General features: G+C 45.9%; 2 protein-coding genes across 2 annotated transcripts; one reads left to right on the top strand and one right to left on the bottom strand.

The window, feature by feature from the left end:
* The first annotated feature begins 9,446 nt into the window (after positions 1 to 9,446).
* On the top strand, positions 9,447 to 15,682 carry LOC123079389 (diacylglycerol kinase 5). The gene is made up of 13 exons (XM_044502157.1): positions 9,447 to 9,731; positions 11,105 to 11,315; positions 11,431 to 11,553; positions 11,672 to 11,800; positions 12,141 to 12,226; positions 12,317 to 12,440; positions 12,949 to 12,997; positions 13,346 to 13,428; positions 13,531 to 13,598; positions 13,788 to 13,862; positions 14,758 to 14,845; positions 14,963 to 15,082; positions 15,220 to 15,682. The coding sequence occupies exons 2-13, from the start codon at positions 11,118 to 11,120 to the stop codon at positions 15,541 to 15,543; spliced, it is 1,467 nt and encodes a 488-aa protein (XP_044358092.1). The 5' UTR covers positions 9,447 to 9,731; positions 11,105 to 11,117; the 3' UTR covers positions 15,544 to 15,682.
* A 799-nt stretch (positions 15,683 to 16,481) lies between these two features.
* On the bottom strand, positions 16,482 to 20,167 carry LOC123079388 (pentatricopeptide repeat-containing protein At1g09900). Its single transcript, XM_044502156.1, has 4 exons — positions 17,854 to 20,167; positions 17,176 to 17,403; positions 16,917 to 17,047; positions 16,482 to 16,777 (listed from the first exon to the last, which is right to left on the bottom strand). The coding sequence occupies exon 1, from the start codon at positions 20,054 to 20,056 to the stop codon at positions 18,047 to 18,049; it is 2,010 nt and encodes a 669-aa protein (XP_044358091.1). The 5' UTR covers positions 20,057 to 20,167; the 3' UTR covers positions 16,482 to 16,777; positions 16,917 to 17,047; positions 17,176 to 17,403; positions 17,854 to 18,046.
* Positions 20,168 to 23,501: the final 3,334 nt, after the last annotated feature.

Genomic DNA, 23,501 nt, shown 5'->3' with positions numbered 1-23,501 from the left:
TACCAAACCTCGTAGGTAAACCAGAGTAAGATCCGCACCAGAGTGGTACGGTAATCCTGTTCTGGAGGTTATGTTACTAGACCATGACGAACCTACGAACTATGAAGAAGCGATGGTGAGCCCAGATTCCGCAAAATGGCTTGAGGCCATGAAATCTGAGATGAGATCCATGTATGAGAACAAAGTGTGGACTTTGGTTGACTTGCCCGATGATCGGCAAGCAATTGAGAATAAATGGATTTTCAAGAGGAAGACGGACGCTGATAGTAGTGTTACTATCTACAAAGCTAGAATTGTCGAAAAAAGGTTTTCGACAAGTTCAAAGTGTTGACTACGATGAGAGTTTCTCACTCGTATCTATGCTTAAGTCTGTCCGAATCATGTTAGCAATTGCCGCATTTTATGAAATCTGGCAAAGGGATAAACAAAATTGCATTCCTTGATGGATTTATTAAAGAAGAGTTGTATATGATACAGCCAGAAGGTTTTGTCAATCCTAAAGGTGCTAACAAAATATGCAAGCTCCAGCGATCCATCTATGGACTGGTGCAAGCATCTCGGAGTTGGAATATACACTTTGATAAGTTGATCAAAGAATATAGTGTTATACAGACTTGCGGTGAAGCCTGTATTTACAAGAAAGTGAGTGGGAGCACTACAGCATTTCTGATAAGTATATGTGAATGACATATTGTTGATCGGAAATAATGTAGAATTATTCTGCAAAGCATAAAGGAGCGTTTGAAAAAAGTTTTTCAAAGAAAGACCTCGGTGAAGCTGCTTACATATTGAGCATCAAGATCTATAGAGATAGATCAAGACGCTTGATAAGTTTTTTCAATGAGTACTTACCTTAACAAGATTTTGAAGTAGTTCAAAATAGAACAGTCAAAGAAAGAGTTCTTGCCTGTGTTACAAGGTGTGAAATTGAGTAAGACTCAAAGCCCGACCACGGCAGAAGATAGAAAGAGAATGAAAGTCATTCCCTATGCCTTGGCCATAGGTTCTATAAAGTATGCCATGCTGTGTACCAGATCTATTGTATACCCTACACTAATTTTGGCAAGGGAGTACAATAGTGATCTAGGAGTAGATCACTGGACAGCGGTCAAAATTATCCTTAGTGGAATAAGGATACGTTTCTCGATTATGGAAGTGACAAAAGGTTCGTCGTAAAGGGTTACGTCGATGCAAGTTTTGACACTAAATATAGATGACTCTAAGTCTCGGTCTAGATATATATTGAAAGTGGGAGCAATTAGCTAGAGTAGCTCCGTGCAGAGCATTGTAGACATAGAAATTTGCAAAATACTTACGGATCTGAATGTGACAGACCCGTTGACTAAAATTATCTCACAATCAAAACATGATCACACCTTGGTACTCTTTGGGTGTTAATCACATAAGCGATGTGAACTAGATTATTGACTCTAGTAAACCCTTTGAGTGTTGGTCACATAGAGATGTGAACTATGGGTGTTAATCACATGGTGATGTGAATTATTGATGTTAAATCACATGGCGATGTGAACTAGATTATTGACTCTAGTGCAAGTGGGAGACTGAAGGAAATATGCCCTAGAGGCAATAATAAAGTATTATTTATTTCCTTATATCATGATAAATGTTTATTATTCATGCTAGAATTGTATTAACCGGAAACATAATACATGTGTGAATACATAGACAAACAGAGTGTCACTAGTATGCCTCTACTTGACTAGCTCATTAATCAAAGATGGTTATGTTTCCTAGCCATAGACATAAGTTGTCATTTGATTAACGAGATCACCTCATTAGGAGAATGACGTGATTGACTTGACCCATTCCATTAGCTTAGCACCCGATCGTTTAGTATGTTGCTATTGCTTTCTTCATGACTTATACATGTTCCTCTGACTATGAGATTATGCAACTCCCGTTTACCGAAGGAACACTTTGTGTGCTACCAAAAGTCACAACGTAAATGGGTGATTATAAAGGTGCTCTACAGGTGTCTCCAAAGGTACTTGTTGGGTTGGCGTATTTTGAGATTAGGATTTGTCACTCCGATTGTCGGAGAGGTATCTCTAGGCCCACTCAGTAATGCACATCACTATAAGCCTTGCAAGCATTGTGACTAATAAGTTAGTTGCAGGATGATGTGTTACGGAACGAGTAAAGAGACTTGCCGGTAACGAGATTGAACTAGGTATCGAGATACCGACGATCGAATCTCGGGCAAGTAACATACTGATGACAAAGGGAACAACGTATGTTGTTATGCGGTCTGACCGATAAAGATCTTCGTAGAATATGTGGGAGCCAATATGGGCATCCAGGTCCCGCTATTGGTTATTGACCGGAGACGTGTCTCGGTCATGTCTACATAGTTCTCGAACCCGTAGGGTCCGCACGCTTAAAGTTACGATGACAGTTTTATTATGAGTTTATGTATGTTGATGTACCGAAGAAGTTCGGAGTCCCGTATGAGATCGGGGACATGACGAGGAGTCTCAAAATGGTCGAGACGTAAAGATCGATATATCGGACGACTATATTCGGACTTTGGAAAGGTTCCAAGTGATTCGGGTATTTTTCGGAGTACCGGAGAGTTACGGGAATACGTATTGGGCCTTATTGGGCCATACGGGAAAGAAGAAAAAGGGCCTCAAGGGTGGCCGCACCCCTCCCCTTGGTCTGGTCCGAATTGGACTAGGGAAGGGGGGCGCCCCCTTCCTTCCTTCTCTTTTTCCCTTCCTCTTTTCCTATTCCATATGGGAGGTGGAATCCTACTAGGACTAGGGAGTCCTAGTAGGACTCCACACTTGGTGCGCCCCCTCCTAGGGCCGGCCTCCTCCTCCCTTGCTCCTTTATATACGGGGGCAGGGGGCACCCCAGAGACACAACAATTGATCCTTGAGATCTCTTAGCCGTGTGCGGTGCCCCCCTCCACCATATTACACCTCGATAATACCATTGCGGAGCTTAGGCGAAGCCCTGCGTCGGTGGAACATCATCATCGTCACCACGCCGTCGTGCTGACGAAACTCTCCCTCAACACTCGGCTGGATCGGAGTTCGAGGGACGTCATCGAGCTGAACGTGTGTAGAACTCGGAGGTGCCGTCCGTTCGGTACTTGATCGGTCGGATCGTGAAGACGTACGACTACATCAACCGCGTTGTGATAACGCTTCCGCTTTCGGTCTACGAGGGTACGTGGACAACACTCTCCCCTCTCGTTGCTATGCATCACCATGATCTTGCGTGTGCGTAGGAATTTTTTTGAAATTACTACGTTCCCCAACAAGATGGAGTAGTTTTCAATGGTGAACATCACTATGTTGATCATATCTACTATATGATTCACGCTCGACCTTTCGATCTCAGTGTTTCGAGGCCATATCTGCATATGCTAGGCTCGTCAAGTTTAACCCGAGTATTCTGCGTGTGCAAAACTGGCTTGCACCCGTTGTATGTGAACGTAGAGCTTATCACACCCGATCATCACGTGGTGTCTCGGCACGACGAACTGTAGCAACGGTGCATACTCAGGAAGAACACTTATACCTTAAAATTTAGTGAGAGATCATCTTATAATGCTACCGCCGTACTAAGCAAAATAAGATGCATAAAGGATAAACATCAATTGGAATCAATATAAGTGATATGATATGGCCATCATCATCTTGTGCCTTTGATCTCCATCTCCAAAGCACCTTCATGATCACCATCGTCACCGGCTTGACACCTTGATCTCCATCGAAGCATCGTTGTCGTCTCGCCAACTATTGCTTCTACGACTATCGCTACCGCTTAGTAATAAAGTAAAGCAATTACATGGCGATTGCATTTCATACAATAAAGAGACAACCATTTGGCTCATGCCAGTTGCCGATAACTGTTACAAAACATGATCATCTCATACAACAATTTATATATCATCACGTCTTGACCATATCACACCACAGCAAGCCCTGCAAAAACAAGTTAGACGTCATCTACTTTGTTGTTGCAAATTTTACGTGGCTACTACGGGCTTAGCAAGAACCGTTCTTACCTATGCATCAAAACCAGAATGATTTTTCGTCAAGTGTGCTGTTTTAACCTTCAACAAGGACCGGGCGTAGTCACACTTGATTCAACTAAAGCTAGAGAAACAGACACCCACTAGCCACCTGTGTGCAAAGCACGGCGGTAGAACCAGTCTCATGAACGCGGTCATGTAATGTCGGTCTGGGCTGCTTCATCCAACAATACCGTTGAATCAAAGTATGACATGCTGGTAAGCAGTATGACTATTACCGCCCACAACTCTTTGTGTTCTACTCATGCATATAACATCTACGCATACCTTCGTGATCTGCACACGTTTGGTGACGTCCCTCTAACTCTAGATCCAGCTGAGACCGAGGGAGAGTTTCCTCAGCACGACGGCGTGGTGACAGTGATGATGAAGTTACCGACGCAGGGCTTCGCCTAAGCACTACGACAATATGACCGAGGTTGAAAACTGTGGAGGGGGGCACCGCACATGGCTAAGAGATCAACTTGTGTGTCTATGGGGTGCCCCCTCCCCCCTATATAAAGGAGGGTAGGAGGGGGCCGGCCGGCCACAAGGGGCGCGCCCAAGGGGGGGAATCCTACTCCTACTAGGAGTAGGTTCCCCCTTTCCTAGTCCAACAAGGAGGGGAAGGAAGGAGGAAGGGGAGAGAAGGAAGGAGGGGGGCGTGCGCCACCTCCTGGCCGGCCCTCTCTCCTCTAAGGCCCATGGTGGCCCACTAACTTCCCGGGGGGTTCCGGTAAGCCTCCCGCACTCCAGTTTTATCCGAAACTATCCTGAACACTTCCGATGTCCGAATAACATGGTCCAATATATCAATCTTTATGTCTCGACCATTTCGAGACTCCTCGTCATGTTCGTGATCACATCCGGGACTCCGAACAACCTTCGGTACATCAAATCACATAAACGCATAATACGAATCGTCATCGAACGTTAAGCGTGCGGACCCTACGGGTTCGTGAACTATGTAGACATGACCGGGACACATCTCCGGTCAATAACCAAGAGCGGAACCTGGATGCTCATATTGGCTCCTACATATTCTATGAAGATCGTTATCGGTCAAACCGCATAACAACATACGTTGTTCCCTTTGTCATCGGTATGTTACTTGCCCGAGATTCGATCGTCGGTATCATCATACCTAGTTCAATCTTGTTACCGGCAAGTCTCTTTACTCGTTCCATAGTGCATCATCCCACAACTAACTCATTAGTCACATTGCTTGCAAGGCTTATAGTGATGTGCATTACCGAGAGGGCCCAGAGATACCTCTCCGACAATCGGAGTGACAAATCCTAATCTCGATCTATGCCAACTCAACAAACACCATCGGAGACACCTGTAGAGCATCTTTATAATCACCCAGTTACGTTGTGACGTTTGATAGCACACTAAGTGTTCCTCCGATATTCAGGAGTTGCATAATCTCATAGTCATAGAAACATGTATAAGTCATGAAGAAAGCAATAGCAATAAACTAAACGATCATAGAGCTAAGCTAACGGATGGGTCTTGTCCATCACATCATTCTCTAATGATGTGATCCCGTTCATCAAATGACAACTCATGTCTATGGCTAGGAAAATTAACCATCTTTGATTAACGAGCTAGTCTAGTAGAGGCATACTAGGGACACTCTGTTTGTCTATGTATTCACACATGTACTAAGTTTCCGGTTAATACAATTCTAGCATGAATAATAAACGTCTATCATGATATAAGGAAATATAAATAACAACTTTATTATTGCCTCTAGGACATATTTCCTTCACGTGGCGTGCCTCCGGCCCTTCCTCTTGGCCGACCCCCTTGCCCGTTGTTCGGGCGTCAGCGCCTTCTTTGGCTTGGGCGCGACGGTGGTCTTGCGCGGGGCACGAGGCTTGCCTATGCCGCAGGGGGCAGTCGTCATGCCGGACGAGGCGAGGGAGGCGAGGCCGGCGGCGGCGTCAAGGTCGAGTTCGTCGTCCATGGCGGGTGTGGGGCGGGAGCGCGTGCGGGGGCGGGAGGGTTTTGGGGAAAACGGGGGGGAAATGGTGGTGCCTGCCACCGACCGGCGGGCCCGGGGGGAGGAGTAGGCGCGCGCACGTCCGTCTCGTGTCCGCGCCGATGCAAATCCGACTCAAAAATGGACCGGGAATGGGTCAGCATGCGGACGCCAAGCGAACGCGCGTCCGTTTGGGTCGGCGCGTTGGGCCGCCTTTTGTGTCCGCGCCGACCCAAATGGACGGCGGCGGACGAAATGGGTCGCCCCATTGGAGTTGCTCTAAAAGCCACTAAAATTTCGTCGGAACTAGCTGATCCCTTAAAATTAGCGAAGTAAAACTAAATTTGCACAATCCGCAAAGAAAAACCTAAATTTGCACCGAATTTAGCCGAAAGTTGATGCATTTAAACATAAAGTTGAACATAGAAAGTCCTCGCAACCGAACATTAAACATAAATTAGACTAGAACTAAATTTAAACTAAATTCGGCCGCGGTGGAGGTCGAGCCAGTCCTTTCAGGTGAGGCCACCTCGGTGTGAGCTGGGTCCGGGCCGGTGCCGTCATCGTTGGGGAAGATGCTCCGCCAGTCCTCAACGTCGATGTCCTCCTCGCCGCCCTCGTCGTTGGAGATGACGATAACTTCACCGTCAATGACGGCGAATATCGCCCGCTCCGCCTCCACGAGCTCCGGGTACTGCCGACGGAGCTTATCCATGTAGGCCTCGGCGGCGGCCTCGGTCTCGAGGCGCTTCCTCGCCTCCCGGTCCTCCCACTCCATTCGAGTGCTCACCACCCCCGCTCTGGCGGGACGAGGTGGACAGAAGCCATGTCAAAGGGGAAGTTGAGCCTCACCTCGCGGGAGTGGAACTGTACCTGCCACCGGTCGTATTCCATGGCCGCGAGCTCGGCCGTGTGGAACGAGCCGACCCATTTCCGCTTGTGGGTCTCGCGGTCGGTGATTTCCGCCACCCATGTCCACGACCGTTGTTGGATGCCGAGGAAGGTCTTCGTCGGTCGCCGCGGCAGAGGGAGATCCGGCAAATCCTCAAATCGGAGGAGGGGCGCAGCGACGGGTGGATCGCCCGAGCGGCGGTGGCTCGAGGAAGCAGCCGCAGACGTGGCAGCGCGGATCCGCGCTGCGGATCGACGGAGGGGACCGGCGGCCACCGTGTCCGGCCATCGGGAGGAGAGGGGGCGAGGGACGTGCCGGCGGCGGGGCAAACTTTTACTCAGCCACCGTGAGCCGGAGTAAATATAAGGAGATGAATAGGGACAGAGTAAATATTTTACCAACGATGCTACACTTACGGACGGCCTGCCCACGGAAAACATCTACACGCGGAGGGGGAGCCAGTTGATTGGCGCTGAATTTTTCACTTTGCGTGAACTTCGGCTCACATTGCTCTCTCATTCTGCCACTTCAGCGCGTAGCAAGCTTTCCATGAAAGGCGGCCGTAAGTGTTATAAGGGATCGGCTAGGTGCGGTTTAGAGGATAAAAAACTCAAATTTACTCCCTTACGACCGGATAAGGGATCGGTTAGAAATGTGCTGATCTGTGGAGCCTGAGCCGTAGTTGCCGGCAAACAGCCCAGATCTTCTACTGTAAAGAGAAAGTATTGTAGACATGCATCGTAGAGATGCGTTGTTCTTCGGTTCCTGTAGACATGCACTGTAGACAGGTGTTGCGGTGTGACCAGTCGACGGATGGATGTGGTACTGTGTTGGATGGCAAAACAAGTTTGAATTGTGTTGTCAGGACGGATGCGGGCGATTTAAGAGTCCATATTGGATATGCCCTAGTTGACTGAAAAATGCTGATCACTTGTATTCAGTACACAATGCTATTTGTATAACGCAAACAGGCTGAAAAAAAAGCTTTTTTGTATTCTTAACTAACTGTTCGTAGTGTTAATTGACTGAAAAATGCTGCAGTAGTATTTGTATTTCCTAATGACTTTGAAAAACTGATTTTTGTTTCGGCTGTGCTCTGGATGGACCGTGCATCAAGTGTGGGGTGCTTGTACTTTGGATGGCTGCTATCCGTTGGATGGTGTTTGAGTAGTTGCAGTGTGATCTCTGTCCGGTGGTGTGGTGTGATGCGCCGATGCAACTGCCCGACGTCGAAAGCGCCCAAAGTTCGCCCCCGCGATTAGACGTCGGTCGGTCGCTCGTCGGCGCTCAGGTCCTTTCTTCCTGGACCCAAGCGTCGTCACGTCGTCGCTGCATGTTCCCTGAGGTTTCTTTTCCGGACCGATGCGCTGCTCCGAGCTGCTCCTTTCTCCCTTGCGATTTCATTTCACAATAAGATGGATAGCAGCCTGCGCGGTGACAGTTTCCTAATGCTCATCTTTTACAGGTCTGATATTCGTCATTTCGACTTAGCAGGACACGGAAGCTTCTCGAATCTGGACCGGGTTTTGAGCATGCAAGTTTGGTGCGGTGCGCGCGGGCTAGCTTTTTTTGGAGGGAAACCGAGAGCGCACCCTTGGAATGTTGAGACGTCGAAGAATACCCACCATACGCCCGGATGGGCAAGAATGTTGAACGTCAACCACAGACCCGCACGCAGCAGCCAGCGGGCTGAATACAGGACCCTCACCTCACCTCACCCTGGTCACGTGGTGGAATGGAGCTACCGGCGGCGTATGTGGAGAGAATATAGATAGGATCCTGACTGATCACGTGGTGGCGGAGCTGGAGCTGCCGGCAAAGACCTGCTAGGCTGCCATGCCAAGATTCTGATGCCCTGGGCGAGGCATGCGACATTGCCCCGCTGCTCTGACCTGGCCGGCCCGATCAACGACGCACCCACCACGCCGCCGCCGCCGGCCGCTCGCAGAGGAAAAGCACGAGGACCCAGGGAGCGTGCACACGGCCGCGCGTGCCCGTGCCGGACCGCAGCCCCTCCCCTCAAGAATCGGAGCGGCCGCGCGAGACCGCTGCCCGCCGCTGGACGGGAGCGGGATTCCCTTTCCTCCCCCCACACGGAACGGGAACGGGATCCCTTCCAGCTCCGGCCACGGCTTCCCCGGGAAGACGCCATGGGCACCACCATCAGAGCTCAAACAAACAAATCCACCAGATAAGATGAGATGGGCAGGCAGAGAAAGAGAAAGAGAAAGAGAGATTCCATCCACGAATCACCCACCCCCGCCCCCGACGAAAGTACCAAACCAACTCCCATTGGGCCAGGCAGGCAGGCACGCATGGAACTGCAACACGCGTAGAGGCGACCGAGCGTGTTGTGTTGTGTCACCGTGACCGTGGGACTGAGCCTGCCTGATGAGGCCGGGAGCTACCGACTAGCTTCCCTTTGATTTGGCCCCACCCCACCCCTTTGGCTGGACCCGCCCGCGGCGGGGGTCCCGTAAATAGAAGCCACGCGTCGGGGCCCCTCTCGTGCCGCTTTATAACACGCGCCCAGCCCCCCGCGGAATCCCAATTTCAACCAAATCAATTCCCCCCCTTCCTTCCACCCTCCCTCCTCGGGAGCTCGCCGCACCGCCGCTCCTCCTCCTCGCTGCTGGGAGGGCAGGGGAGGCGAGGGCAGGGGAGGGGAGGAATCATATATTCCTCCTCCGGCCGACGCTCCTGGTGGCATCCGACGTTCATTCCACACCGCCACGCCCAGCACATCCCTTCTTTCTTTTGGTGCCGTCCACTGCAACTCCTTCAAGCGATTCGCCTTCTTCGCGCAGGTGAGAGACAGAGTGATAGAGGCTCCTCCGGTTATTAATTGATCTTGCGTCGTTGTGTTCATGTGGAATTTGCTTGCTCGGTTTGCTTTCCTGGTATGATACCAAGCGGGAATTTCGGGGTTCCCAGGATTCGGCCGGGTAAACGCGCCTCTTTTTTTTTCGAAAGGGTCTTTTAATGCCTTGTTATTAGTACCAGAATCGGAATGCAGCGCTATTCCTTCATCTGCATGCGTTCTGTTGCTTGGTTATTACGTAGTATTTCCGTATCCACTGATTTAATTAGCATGAGCAATGTCTTGCTAAATGAAATTAGTGCACCATCGCTATAGCGGATTTTAAGGAGGGTTGCGCTATTTTGTCGTAGCACGCTATTTTTTTCCCTTGCTAACAACCAGCGTTTCTTGTTTCTTCTGTCCATGATACGTCACTGAATTCGATTTGCAGCTCCAACGTGTCCTCCGTGCTTCCAGTTTTGTTCCTTTTCCCCTTCGAATTATAAGGGCCCCCCCCCCCCCCCCCCCCCCCCCCAATTACATTTGCATGACACTGATAACACACACAAATCCCAGTTTTGAGACGGTTCAGGCAAATTATACATCCCTTCAGTTTATAGGTTTCTTTGTTTGCTGACACGATAGGGATTGAATCATGGGTTATACTGCTTTAACTATGGATCTTCACAGTTTTTCAACGTATCGAGATCTTTGATTTGTTTTTACTGTCCAAATTTACTACTAATATTTAGCACCACTCTGTTTTGTAACTTCAAATCGCCGCGTGAAACTTGCGTCAGTTTTACAGTTTTCCATTTAGGCAGTATACGAATGATGATTTGGGACCATTGATGGCTCGTTTGCTTCGATTATTCCAGATCGTCAATTGTACGGTGACATTAATTGATACGTAATGAACACTGCAATGATTCGTTCCAAGGATGACAGTGACCCCTCGTCTATCTCCTTCACTGGAACGGCCATGTCCTTATCATATCGAAATTGAAGTGCTTACCTGATATAAGCGACATCCAACCAGCTGAAACTACACAAGTTTTGCCGAATCTCTGTCATCATACAGTAGTTATATGAAATTATCACCTTCAAACCATTTATTTGAATACAATGGGTGTGCGTGCATGACCTTACCAAGACAGAAGTGCACCCGTGATATTTAAAGTTCATTTTTAGTTGTGCCGAGCAAATGAACGCAGTGCAGCGGCTGTTTCAGCAAAATATATGCCCAATTTAAATCTGAAAGTTACTTATAAAATTTGACCCGCACAACCACAAGTGGGGCAGGGGGCTAGTTATTACATTGCCATGCAAATGATGCGTGGTCCTATATACCCTTGTAATGATGATGCATTAACATTGCAGGTAGCAAGCTCAAATGGAGAACAGTTTCGAGAAAAATAACATGCTGAAAGAATTCTACATTCCGACCTATATTTTCATGCCAGAGTCCTCGGTGGAGCAAGTTTCTCACATACCCTGCTGTCCAGTGATTGTTTTCATCAACACCCGAAGTGGTGGCCAACTTGGACATAATTTACTTATCACATACCGCAAGCTTCTCAATCATGCTCAGGTACATATTTTCAAGTTTACAAGATGTACTTATTCATTATTACAGTACCCATGCATTTTTACCGCCAGAGATAAATATATTGATTTAGGGCAAGTTCTAAATTTCTGAATTGCAGGTGTTTGATCTACTTGATGAAACTCCAGACAAAGTCTTACACAAACTCTACAACAACGTGGAAAGGCTCAAGCGTGATGGGGATACTCTTGCTTCTGAAATCCATAGGAGGTTGAGGCTAATAGTGAGTGCAGATAGACATTGCTCTCCAAATATCCTGCTAATGTTTTGACCATCATATTTTCGTGTTCGTTGTTTGAACAGGCTGAACTTACATATTATTATCATGGAAATTTAATTAGGTTGCTGGAGGCGATGGAACAGCCGGTTGGTTGCTTGGAGTTGTATCTGATCTCAAGCTAGTTCATCCACCTCCCGTTGCTACAGTTCCCCTGGGAACTGGAAATAACCTGCCATATTCTTTTGGATGGGTATGTACATCGGAAGTAGTTAACTGAAACAATCTTGTTCCTGATAGATCTTCTTATACTACCGCAGCGTGTTATACTTGCTGTGCGTAAACGAAATTTACCATCTTTGGTAAAAAAAAAGTGTGTTGTCATCTTCAACTTAAGTAGTTGATGTTAGTGCCATAGATCCGTGGCATTTTCCATTTTCAACTTAGATAAACAATCTTTCTTCTGGTGGGCATTAAGGCACTCCTCGTTAACTTGCATTTTGTGATGTCATCTATATGTGTTAGTTGCTATACGGTACAATACTTTAAATGATGTGCTGTCAATTCAATAGTAGCGCGAAATTGATTTGCAGGGCAAGAGAAATCCTGGCACAGATCGTGAGTCTGTCATATCCTTCCTAAAGTTGGTAAAAGAAGCAAGAGAGATAAACATTGATAGGTCGGTTTCTTTTCTACAGTTTTCACGATACTTCTGTATGTGATCTTCATCTGGATGTTATCTAACATTGTTATTACTACACTGTTTCAGCTGGCATACTGTCATGAGAATGAAATGCCCAAAACGTTCTCCTTGCGATCCAATTGCTCCTTCTGATTTGCCGCATTCTCTGCATGCATTTCACCGTGTGCCAAAGACAGATCCAGAAGATATGGTAACTACTGTTTATGTGGATTAGTTTTATGTATAACTCACCTATTCATATTTTTGTGTTAACTTAGTTGTTGTGTTCTTCTTTTCAAATGAGTTTGTTTTCTGGTAGGCTGTTATGTATTTTCGGAAAAAAACACCATCATAACCTTCATTATACATATTTGTTGTGTGGGCGTGATAGTTTAGACAAATATCTGAAATAGTTGCTATCTAACAAAGATGACCAGAGCGTTCCTGCTGAAAGTACAACTTCTTGCTTGCGATCTGATACTTTTCTATAATAGTCGGTAGGTTTTCAAAATAATCTATACATTTTAAATCCATAGATGTGACTTAGTTACAATGTTTCTTTTGCGGATGTTAAAAAACCTCAGTTTACTTGCTCTATATGTTTCCCCATCCGTAAATAGAATTGGGAATGTCAACTATTGAAGAAGAGAAAATGAACCTTATAAATCATGTGAGTCCCATAGTATGTGCATAACCTTATTTTTTTTAATTTGTTCCAGGAATATTCTTACACATATCGTGGAGGGTTTTGGAATTATTTCAGTATGGGTGAGTTTTCTTTTTCTAAGTGTATTTTATATGTTGGTGATTGATTTTTTAATTGATTCTTGTTCTTTTACGAAATTGAGCAGAAAGAGAAGAACAAAAGTTTGTTTAGCTAAATAGCCAAAGGCTTATGTTTACTTGCTGTTTTCTGTAGACCCTTGAGGGATCATGCTTTTGGCTGCTTTTTGCATAATAAGTAGCATCAAATTGAACTGCTTTTGCCTTTCTTATTTGCTTAATTCCTGTAAGAATCTTGTTCTGTACCGGTTTCTTTAAAGGAAATCGATGAGGAGGATCGTTCTTTTTTTAGAAGATTGCCGAAAGCTGAAAGAAACTTTCATACTGTCACAGGAATGGATGCACAAGTGTCTTATGCATTTCATTCTCAGAGGAAATTGCACCCAGAGAAATTCAAGAATCAGTTGTCTAATCAGGTCAACTAAGCATCTGTGCAATTTCTTTCATTTTATTTATGCATTCATTGCTTGCTTTTAGTTTCTCTCTTGAATCCAACCTCTTTTGGATCTGTTGTGCAGAAACAGTATTTGAAGCTGGCATGCACACAAGGATGGTTCTGTGCCTCTTTAAGCCATCCAATGTCACGGTAATTACTTGTTTGGCACTAACTAGGGTATAGGATTTTTTTAAAATGTTCGTCACAAACTCAATAGTTCTACATTTGAACAAATAGTCAAGGTTTCTTATTAATATTCCATTTGGCTAATAGTCAAGGTTTCTTAATGACATTGCATTCGGCTCACATCATTCTTGGATGCCTTCCAATGGATAACAGGAATATTGCTCACCTTGCAAAGGTAAAGATAATGAAGAAATCTGGAAAATGGGAAACCTTGGAAATTCCACAGAGGTAATTCTAATGTGCTTCCCTTTTTCGGTATTGAAATTGTGTGCCCATGTCAGTGTTTAGGAGAGTATGTTCTCATCTTTGATCATGGATGGAACTTTGAAGTTTCAGTTATAGCACAACTGTTTCTGTCAAAAAAAGGTGCAACATAAACGAGGCCACTTGTCTATGCTTCTTGCAAAAGTTGCGGATACTCTTGATCTAAACCATAAAATCTCTCGTCAACAGCTCACAATGTACTTGGATGTTCCACTTAACCACACACCTAGGGCATAGTTAATTACTAATCAACCTCATTAATTGCTTCTTGATTACAAGTTTTCTGGGTCGTGATTTGGCTATGCTCAATCCATATATTTGTTCTTTGAAGTATTTCCCAAGAAAAGAACGGAAACATTTACATTTTATATGTTCTTAGTCTATTTTTTAGCAATATATATTGCTAGAAACATGCATTGCCTATGCATAAAAATGCTATCAACCTTAATAGGCTGGAGGATTTCACTAACAAGGTTGACACATCATACTTGAATTCTACTTATATCTCTTGTAGAATCTTCCCTAATTTATTACCACGTTTCTAAATACTCGCCTTGTTTTGAACAGTCAAACCTAGAAAACTTTGACTAATCGTATTTTCCCAAGTATTTACTTTGATTATGTTAAAATACATTTTTTTTAAATGTTGTTTTACCATTCACTTCCATGACATTCCATAAATGCATTAATACAAAACAGGTGTCAACGTTTAACTTGAAAGATTGCGCAAAAGTCAAAAGCAGCGCCAAATATTTGGAAATGGATGAGTTGATTGCTCTTAACGATATGATGTCAGAATTCTTCTTCAAAATATGGGACTACTTCGTAATGTTCTGAACAAGTTTTTATGCAAATGCAGTATCCGGTCCATTGTCTGTCTCAATTTACCCAGCTTTTCTGGTGGACTGAATCCCTGGGGAACACCAAGTAAGAGGAAGCAAAGAAAAGTAAGTATAAGACATGATGTTAACATCATTCCTAGTATACCAACAATTTGTGCTGCTATTGCACTTTAAACATCTCTCTCTTAATAATACCTAAAATCTTAAATTATACTATTGCAGAGAGACTTGGTACTGCCTCCACTTGTGGATGATGGCCTTCTGGAGATTGTGGGTTTCAAAGATGCTTGGCATGGCCTTGTATTGTTATCTCCGAAAGGCCACGGCACTCGTCTTGCTCAGGTAAATAAAAAAAATACTTCTATTATATATACCTCGGTCCTAAAATGTAAAGCTATGGACTTGTCATCAGTCGAGTGTTTACGTGTTCAGTTTAAATTAAACTACTTGATGGATACTGAAATCCCATTCCTTCCCAGGCCCATCGTGTCCGATTCAAATTTCACCGGGGTGCAACTGACCATGCCTACATGAGAATCGACGGTGAGCCCTGGAAGCAGCCTCTTCCACAGGAGGATGACGGCAAGGTTGTCGTGGAGATATCCCACGCTGGGCAGGTCAAGATGCTCGCAACCAAGGACTGTATAGCCAAAGGCATCAACGACTCCCCTATGTCAACAACCTGCACAGATTCCAGCTCCAGCGATGACTCGGACGATGACTTCACAGAGGAGCGGAGGAACTTCGGGGCCGCCTTGTCGTTCCGGTACATGAATGATGTGAAAAAAACAGTAGAAGCTTGAATCTCTAACTGGGCCCTGTACAGTTTGTCCTGCGTAGGAGATAGATCGTTGCACTGATTTTGTCGAGCAGTGGACGTTGCCCCTGTAAGATCCTTTTGCTGGCAAGGCTGTTTGTGTATGGCAAAGTTGTTGTGGCGTATGGTGCAGTGGGTTTTTACTTACTGGCAGTCATCATAAGCACTAACCGACCCAATTTCTCCGCTCCTCTGCAGTCTCTAGTAAGGTGGCAACACATAAACTAAGAAACAACAGTCATAACCCATAAAGGTATTTAACCTTATATAAACCGTAATTTGTCACGCCATTAACAAGTTTGATCATCGCATTGGATTCTAAACTAAAATGTAGGATTAGGGTGTCCTGGCTCCTGATTATATAAAAAAGGATGTCATGGCTCCTGATTATATAAAAAAAGGATGTCATGGCTCCCTGAATCCTACAATATTTACCCTACATGGCCTTTCGGAATCTATACATGAATCCGAAGAGAGAAAACACAAAGCATGAAATCTAACCTCTTGCCATGATTCCTAATAAAGGATTGGGTTTGTGAAAAGAACAGTCCATGGGAATTTTGGTGGTATCATTCATTTGGAGAAAATATCTTCTTAATAGAACTACTACAGAATTCTGTACAGGTCTTGAATCCAAAGATGCCAGATGATCACATATTCACATGGAAGAGTTGCTTGTTTATGTGCAGGCTACTGATTAGAAATACTTTTTGTCATTGCCCAGCTCTGAACCGTTGCAGACAAGCTACATAATAATCCTATAAACCACGAGATAGAAGCTCAGCAAAATGTAATGTGATGTAAGTCTATCCTGATTTCCTATTACCAGCTTGCTTGCATCTTGTTTTTCCTTCATTTAAATGGTTTTGCGGAACTAATTTTAAAACAGAGGCCAGTGAACTTACATATGATGCTTTGAACAGATGAATTAGAACCAATCAATATGCAACAAACTGAACCAAATCTTGTAGGATATACACGGTAGTTTTTAGTTTAGCCCTGCAATGCACTCATGTCACCGTAGACACTAGAGCAGTATAGGTATAACTGGTAAGTGATGAACCATCATATGACTTATGAGCCATCGAACTGCGGTTCCAACTTTGTAGCCCAAAAAAGAACATGAGGCTCACTCTGAACCTTTGCCCTTTGCTGCAGACAACGAAGGGTATAGGTGTTCGAACAACAGCCAACCTGTAAATGGTATCTCACGTCATGCCCTGCAGATGTAGAAAACAACATGAGAACCTAACACCAAACCTGAGGATAAAGCACGTGATAGATTCTGAATTTCTAATCTCAAAGGATCAAATGAGATGCTGTAAACATACATCCAGTGAAAAGAGCTAACGTGCTTACCAATATGCAATTCTTGATGATGAAATTGGTATCCGTAGATAGCCTGTTTATAGATTAAAAATAGATCCAGCTGACATTATATTTTCCTCACTTGCAGTACTCTTGACATGTGAATATTCAGTCAGGGAAACCTAGGCAGAAACATGATTCATCGAGGACCACTTAGTCCATAACTAAAACTAGATAAAAATAGATATTCAGAATATACAAGAAAAGCATAGTTAACAAGGCCCTGGAAGGAAAGCAACTGTGCACATACCATTGCTCATGGAAGACAAACCAAAATGTTTATAAACACGGAGAAGTATAGTCAAATAATTCAACAATTTAGTCTCAAACTGCTGAAACTGAGAATTGTTTCTAAGAAACTTTATTGGCCTGTATCTTTTATTCGGCCGTTATAAGTATGAACATGCTTTTATCTTATTTGCTTGTGTTATCCTCCAGACCGTCCTTTTGATTTCCTTGGTCTTCACACTTCAAAGACCTGAAGAAGATAACTTCTGTTAGTGAGATTTCTACAACCGAAGACTACTCGAATATAAAATATTTGGAGTAACAAAGCATATGATAGTGTAAAATGGAAAGTTTTGATATCTAAAATAAACCTACTCCCTCCGTAAAGAAATATAAGAGCATTTAGATCACTAAAGTAGTGATCTAAACGCTCTTATATTTCTCTACAGAGGGAGTACATGCTAACAGGGTAATTTGAAGGTGTACAACTAATTAAGCACAAAATATGTTGGGTTCTTATTTTTGAAAGGTAGCTCAAATATATAACGAGGGAAAATAAGGTAACACATCTAGTGAACTAGGAAAGAGAAAGTTTCAAGAACATAATATATTTCTGTCTGCAATCCCGCGGTTGAAAGTCAAAACTAAGACACCTGGAAGAAAGTTACATCCTCATAATTTCTGTGTTTGTACTGCTCACCTATCCCATCTTTATGGATCACTGTAGCTTGAAGCACACACGTAAAGCGTGCCACCCGATTCCAACTTGCTGTAAATGAGGCCCATGGAGACTCAACAGAATTTAATAAGCACCAAAACCTCATGACTCAAGGCATATGCACATTTCTTTCTCACTCTTCGATAATAAGGCATATGCAGTGTGAAGCACAACCTTAGTGCTGGTCTTCAAGTAAACTCTTGCTTAGAACTCCTTTCGCGTACAACTCACTCAGTACATATCGTGCCTCCTTCAACAGACCCTCATGGGCAAGGCCTTCAATGAGTATAATGTAGGTCGGCTCGTTAGGCATGCAACCGTTAGACACCATATAAGCAAAAAAATCAATAGCCTGATCTGTTTCACATCTTTTACAGAGGGAGAACAGTATCTTGTTATACATCCCAGCTTTTGGTCTCATCCCCATATCTTGCACGGCATGAAACATCTGAATGGCTTCTTCAGTTCTATCTTCTCTTGAGAGGACATCAACGACTGAAGAGTAGGTTATCGTATCTAGGGATACTCCCTTACTGACCAAACCATGCAATAGCTCCAGCGCTTCTTCTGAGTTGCAATCCTTGGTAATCCCATCAAGTAAAGTATTAAATGTGATCAGGTTAGGGGTGCAGCCATGCTCCATCATTTGATACACAAGTTCGATTGCTTCCTCGACAAACCCTTTTTGACAGAAGAAACTCACAAGTACATTGAAAGTCACTGCATTTAGAGGGCAATCCTTCTGAATCATCTCAGCCAAGAGCTCTGCAGCAGCATCCAGCTGCTCGGTATGGCACAAGCCTGTCAACAACGTAGTGTATGTAATGGTGTTGGGCTCACATGGAAGATTGTTAAACAACTCAAGAGCACTATCAACACGCCCTTGCACACAGAAGCCATGGACAAGAGCGTTGTATGTGACAATACCCACTGAACATCCATACTCTGGCATCAGTTCAATAAGCTTGATAGCTGGCTCAATCAATCCTTTCTGGCACAAGATACATATGAATGTATTGAATGTAACCTCATTTGGGGGACAGTTCTTTCGGACCATCTCGGGCAATAGCTCCTTGGCATGCTCCCATCGTCCGGAGCGACACAAGCCCCTTAGCACAGTAGTATAGCTAATGGTATCAGGATTGCACCCATATATGCCCATGTTGTCCAAGAAGTTATAGGCATCATCCACACGACCTTGTTTACACATAGCGTTTATGACAATGTTGCACAAGGTAGTGTTGGGTGTGCATCCATGCTGTGACATTTGCTGAAGAACTTCGATTGCCCTCTCCACCATACCCCCGCGACAGAAGAATCTGACTAGCATGTCAAAGGTAACCTCATTGGGCACGCAGTTCTTCTCCACCATCTCAGCAAAGAGCACCTTGACGTCGTCCCACCGCCTAGCGGCACACAGGCCCTTGAGCACGGTGGTGTAACTGACGATGTCGGGCTGGAACCCATAGGACGACAGCCGGTTCAGGATCTCCCTGGCATCGTCGACGCGACCCTCCCTACACATGCCGTTGATGATGACATTGTAGGTGACAATGTTGGGCGTGCAGCCCTTGGCGCGCATCTCGTCGAGGACGTTCATGGCCTCCCCGAAGCCGCTGCTCTTGCAGACGGCCTCGAGGAGGACGGTGTAGGTGACGACGCTGGGCTGGCAGCCGCGCTGGAGCATATCGTCGAGCAGGGCGAGCGCGTCGCCGATCCTGCCGCGGTCGCAGAGGCCCCGGATGATGGGCGTGTAGGTGTAGGCGTCGGGCGGGACGGGCATTTCGGCGATGAGGCGGCGCGCGGCGTCGAGGCGGCCGTAGCGGCAGTATCCCGCGACGAGGGTGTTGTAGGCGAAGACGTCGACCGGGGCGCCGGAGGCCTCGGCGGTGCGGAGGACGCGCGCGGCGTCGGAGGTGCGGCCGCGGCGGCAGAGGTTGCGGATGAGCTTGGTGCAGAGGTAGACGTCGGGCGCCTCGCCGCGGGAGGTGGAGGTCTCGACGAGGCGCGCGGCCTCGGCGAGGTCGTCGCGCGCGATGAGGCGGCGGAGGCGGGAGCTGGCGGGGGCCGCGGAGGCGGGGCTCGGGGCCTCGGGCCTGGCGGAGGCGGCGGCGACGCGAGAGTGGTGGTGGAGGTGGCGGGGCTTGGAGAGGGCGTGCGGAAACGAGGGGAGCAGCGTGGCCATGGCCGGGTGGTGGTGGTGGTGGTGGCGGTGGCGGTGGCGGTGGCGGTAGCGTCGCGGCGTCGCGGTCGCGGACGTGTGGTGTGGGGGGCATCGCCTCGATCGGAGTTCGGGGTGGGAGGGAGATTGGGCGGGACCGGATGAGATGAGCCTGCCGTCTGATACGATTGGAGCGGTAAATCTGCGTACCTCACCCGTTGACTGAGGCCAACTCCACCACCGCGCGAGACGTCCGCTTTGTCCGGATTTTATTCGTTTAGGTAGGGCAATGGATCGTGTTCGGACAGTTTCTGGGATGCGGTGACCGTGAGTCCAAGCACAGACGCATATCGCATCCTGTCCGCATATCATTTTCTTTGCAAGCCCTTAACTTTTTTCTTCATCCATTTTTTGATACATGGGAATACATCACCAAATTTTAACTAGACAAGTAAGTAAAAAACAAGAACTACAAGAATACATTTTAGAAGATGTCCAACTTTCATAACTGCTCCTGTAAGTTAGATTAGTGCCTTCTCGATGCATTCATTGTTGATCTATGGAGGAGCCGTCTCCATCTTGCGTGTTTCTTTCTTCTTCATCGAGCCTAAATAAGTAGAGGTTGCTTCCTCGCATCTAGTCTCGTGTCTAGCCTCTAATCTAGCAACAAGTGCACTTGTCTCATCTACAGCCTCTATGCTAGCTAAAAGTGCACGAGCATCTACTAAATTGCGCTCTATCAATATATCGATGTACTCTTCTTCTCAATACCAAAACTTGCATCCATTCTACATAACAAAATTTAAAGTGAGCACAACTAGTCAAATCTAGAGCATAACCCGAAGCTAAAAAGAGCACATACCCCATCGTTTAAGCACTTAATGAACACCCATCCGGGATGTTCCGGCGTTGTAGACACGCGGCGCACGACCTTCTGTGGGCAGTGGTCGCACTTAATGAGCGGCAACGGGCGCCGACGAGCTTTTGGGCTAGCACCGAGCCCGGTCGCCCGCCATTCGTGTATCTGCCGGTGGACCACCGACGGTGTAGATCCGAGCGGCTAGAGGAGGAGCCACTGCCTGCATGTGGCCTTGCGGCCCTGCCAGGGCCTTCCGGCCCGGTGCCCGGCTAGTCCATGGCGCGGCGCGGCCTCCCACAGCCGGGCGAGCTCAAGACCGACCGGATCCGCCCCAAATCCGGCCGGCGGGTGCGCAAATCAGGTGGCCGTGGTTGGGTAGCTCGCGGGCGCCGAGGGGAAGGGGCTGGGCGAGCGCGCGTCCGAGCTGCACAGCTACAATGGCAGCGGCGGCGGCGTTGAGGAAAGAGTGGGGAAGAGTGAAGAAGAATGGAGGGTGTGCGGCCGGAGGAAGGGAGGGGCCGGATAGAAAAAGACGCCCCTATGCCACCGACGGGCGGGCCAGAGGAGGACACGCGCAGACGGCCCGCGCGTCCGCATGCTGTCCGTTTCACCCCAAAAGTTGGGGATGGGTCGAAAGCGGATAGAAAACGAACAAAAATCCATTTGCGCCCGCGCGCTATGCCGTCTGATTTGTCCGTTTATCTGTTTTACCCCAAACGGACCAGGACGAACAGGATGAGGTCGGGCGGTGAAGTTGGCCCTCATGCTCACGCCTCACCCGTTGGCTCGATCCGATTTTGTCTATGGTTGTTGGTGACTCAGTCCTCGAACTCACAAGTCGTGCACCGGTGGTCTAAGACCATCTCCGGCCCTTTTCCTAAAATCCTTTAATTTATCCTCAAAAAATCCTTTAATTTCTAAAACAAAATCGTTTGAAGAATTAAGCTCAGCTAACCCTTCCCTCAAACATATAATCTCTCAAATATATAACGGAAATTCAACCGATTAATTTTCTTGTGTTATCTGCCGTCTCGCATATGAAACGTCTGTCTTTGTGAAAACTCATCCGGTATTGCAACATGGCCGCAATATGGGCCTTGTTGCAAAGGATGAGGTGTTGGAAACTGTCAGCGTCGACCTCGACCGCCTCGGTTGTGTATCATGCGTCATTCATGGACCCACACACCATTTCCATTATTTTTAGAAATATCTCATCTCACATGTTACTGACCTTTTCTCGTCTTTCTTCCTCCTCTCTCTCTCACATCTTATCACTGATATGATATGCTAACTGCCACAACAACAAAGGAACGACGTACGCCATTACAGCCCGCCAACCTACCAATGCTGCAAGTCCAGAGCCACGATGCTGCTGCCACAAGGAGAGGGGGTAAGGTGGCTATCGGCTGCTTTAAGGCCATAAGAAAATGTTCATGTTGATTGATAATGACAGAAATTGTAGTAACAAAAGCATTCAAAATTAGAAAAAAAAACTAAATCCTCATGGATGCACCGGTTTGGCCTAGTCTGTCACACTCCTCTTAATTGTTTTTTGGGACCATGGATAAATGACTCTTAACTTCTTGTAGCAGCCTAGCACGGATATATGAGGCATCCATGCCAGGTTTGAATGACTCCGGACACTGTTTGTACTTTGCGACACGTCCGACTATTTATCTACCCCTTTTCATCGAGAAGACTTTAGAAAATGCAAAACTTTTCAAAAATTCAAACAACTTGACATGATGGCCCCTGTGCAACGGAGAATGTTCGCGTACCCGAACACTCTCCGTTGACCATGGTATTTTTTCTGGAGTCTCAGGACTGATCTCAACTTTTGCAATCTCAAGACTGGAACACTCTCCATTTTAGACATCCATGCCTGGTTTGAACGACTTTCGACACCGTTTTTTAAATGGCCCTAACTTTTGCAAGCAAGTGGGCATGCCCCCATGGTAGGCATCCATGACAGGTTTGAACGATTTCCGAGACTGTTTGCAAGTTGCGACACGTCCGGACATTTATTAACCTTTTTTGACCGAGAATACTCTAGAAAATGCAAAATGTCGAAAACCAAAACAACTTGATATGATGCCTTGAATTGGTCATACAAGCCAATGAAAAAATTAGGGTCATTTGACGGATGTAGAGAAATAACGTGCTCTCAAACGGAGCCTTCTGGCCTACCCGGACACAAATGTTGCCTGAAATATGTTCGTAAATTCGAAAAAAATGTTCGAGTTGTCAAACTCTGTTCAGAATTCGACGATTGTTCACAAATCCAAAAAATGTCCGCTTTTGCAAATTTTGTACAACGTTTTAAAAATGTCTCTATTTTCAAAATTTATTCACTATTCAAAAGATGTACCTTTTAAAAAAATCTACAAATTTGAATTTTTTTGGGGAGTTTCAAATAATCTTTGTGCTTTCGAAATTTGTTTGGAATTTCAGAAACGTTCTAGTTTTCAATTTTTTCTACACAAATACAAAAACAATTCGGGGAAATTTAAAAATGGTTTAATTTTTTTGGTTCTTATTTTTCAGTTTTGTTTTGAAATTGCACATTTGTTAGTGTTTAAAAAAAAACAGTTGAAAAAATTCAAAAAGTGT

The sequence above is a fragment of the Triticum aestivum genome, chromosome 3D (genome assembly GCF_018294505.1).
Source record: "Triticum aestivum cultivar Chinese Spring chromosome 3D, IWGSC CS RefSeq v2.1, whole genome shotgun sequence".
Classification (NCBI taxonomy): Eukaryota; Viridiplantae; Streptophyta; class Magnoliopsida; order Poales; family Poaceae; genus Triticum; species Triticum aestivum.
The sequence above is the reverse complement of the archived record's forward strand: the minus strand, read 5'-3'. Positions and strand labels throughout refer to the sequence as shown.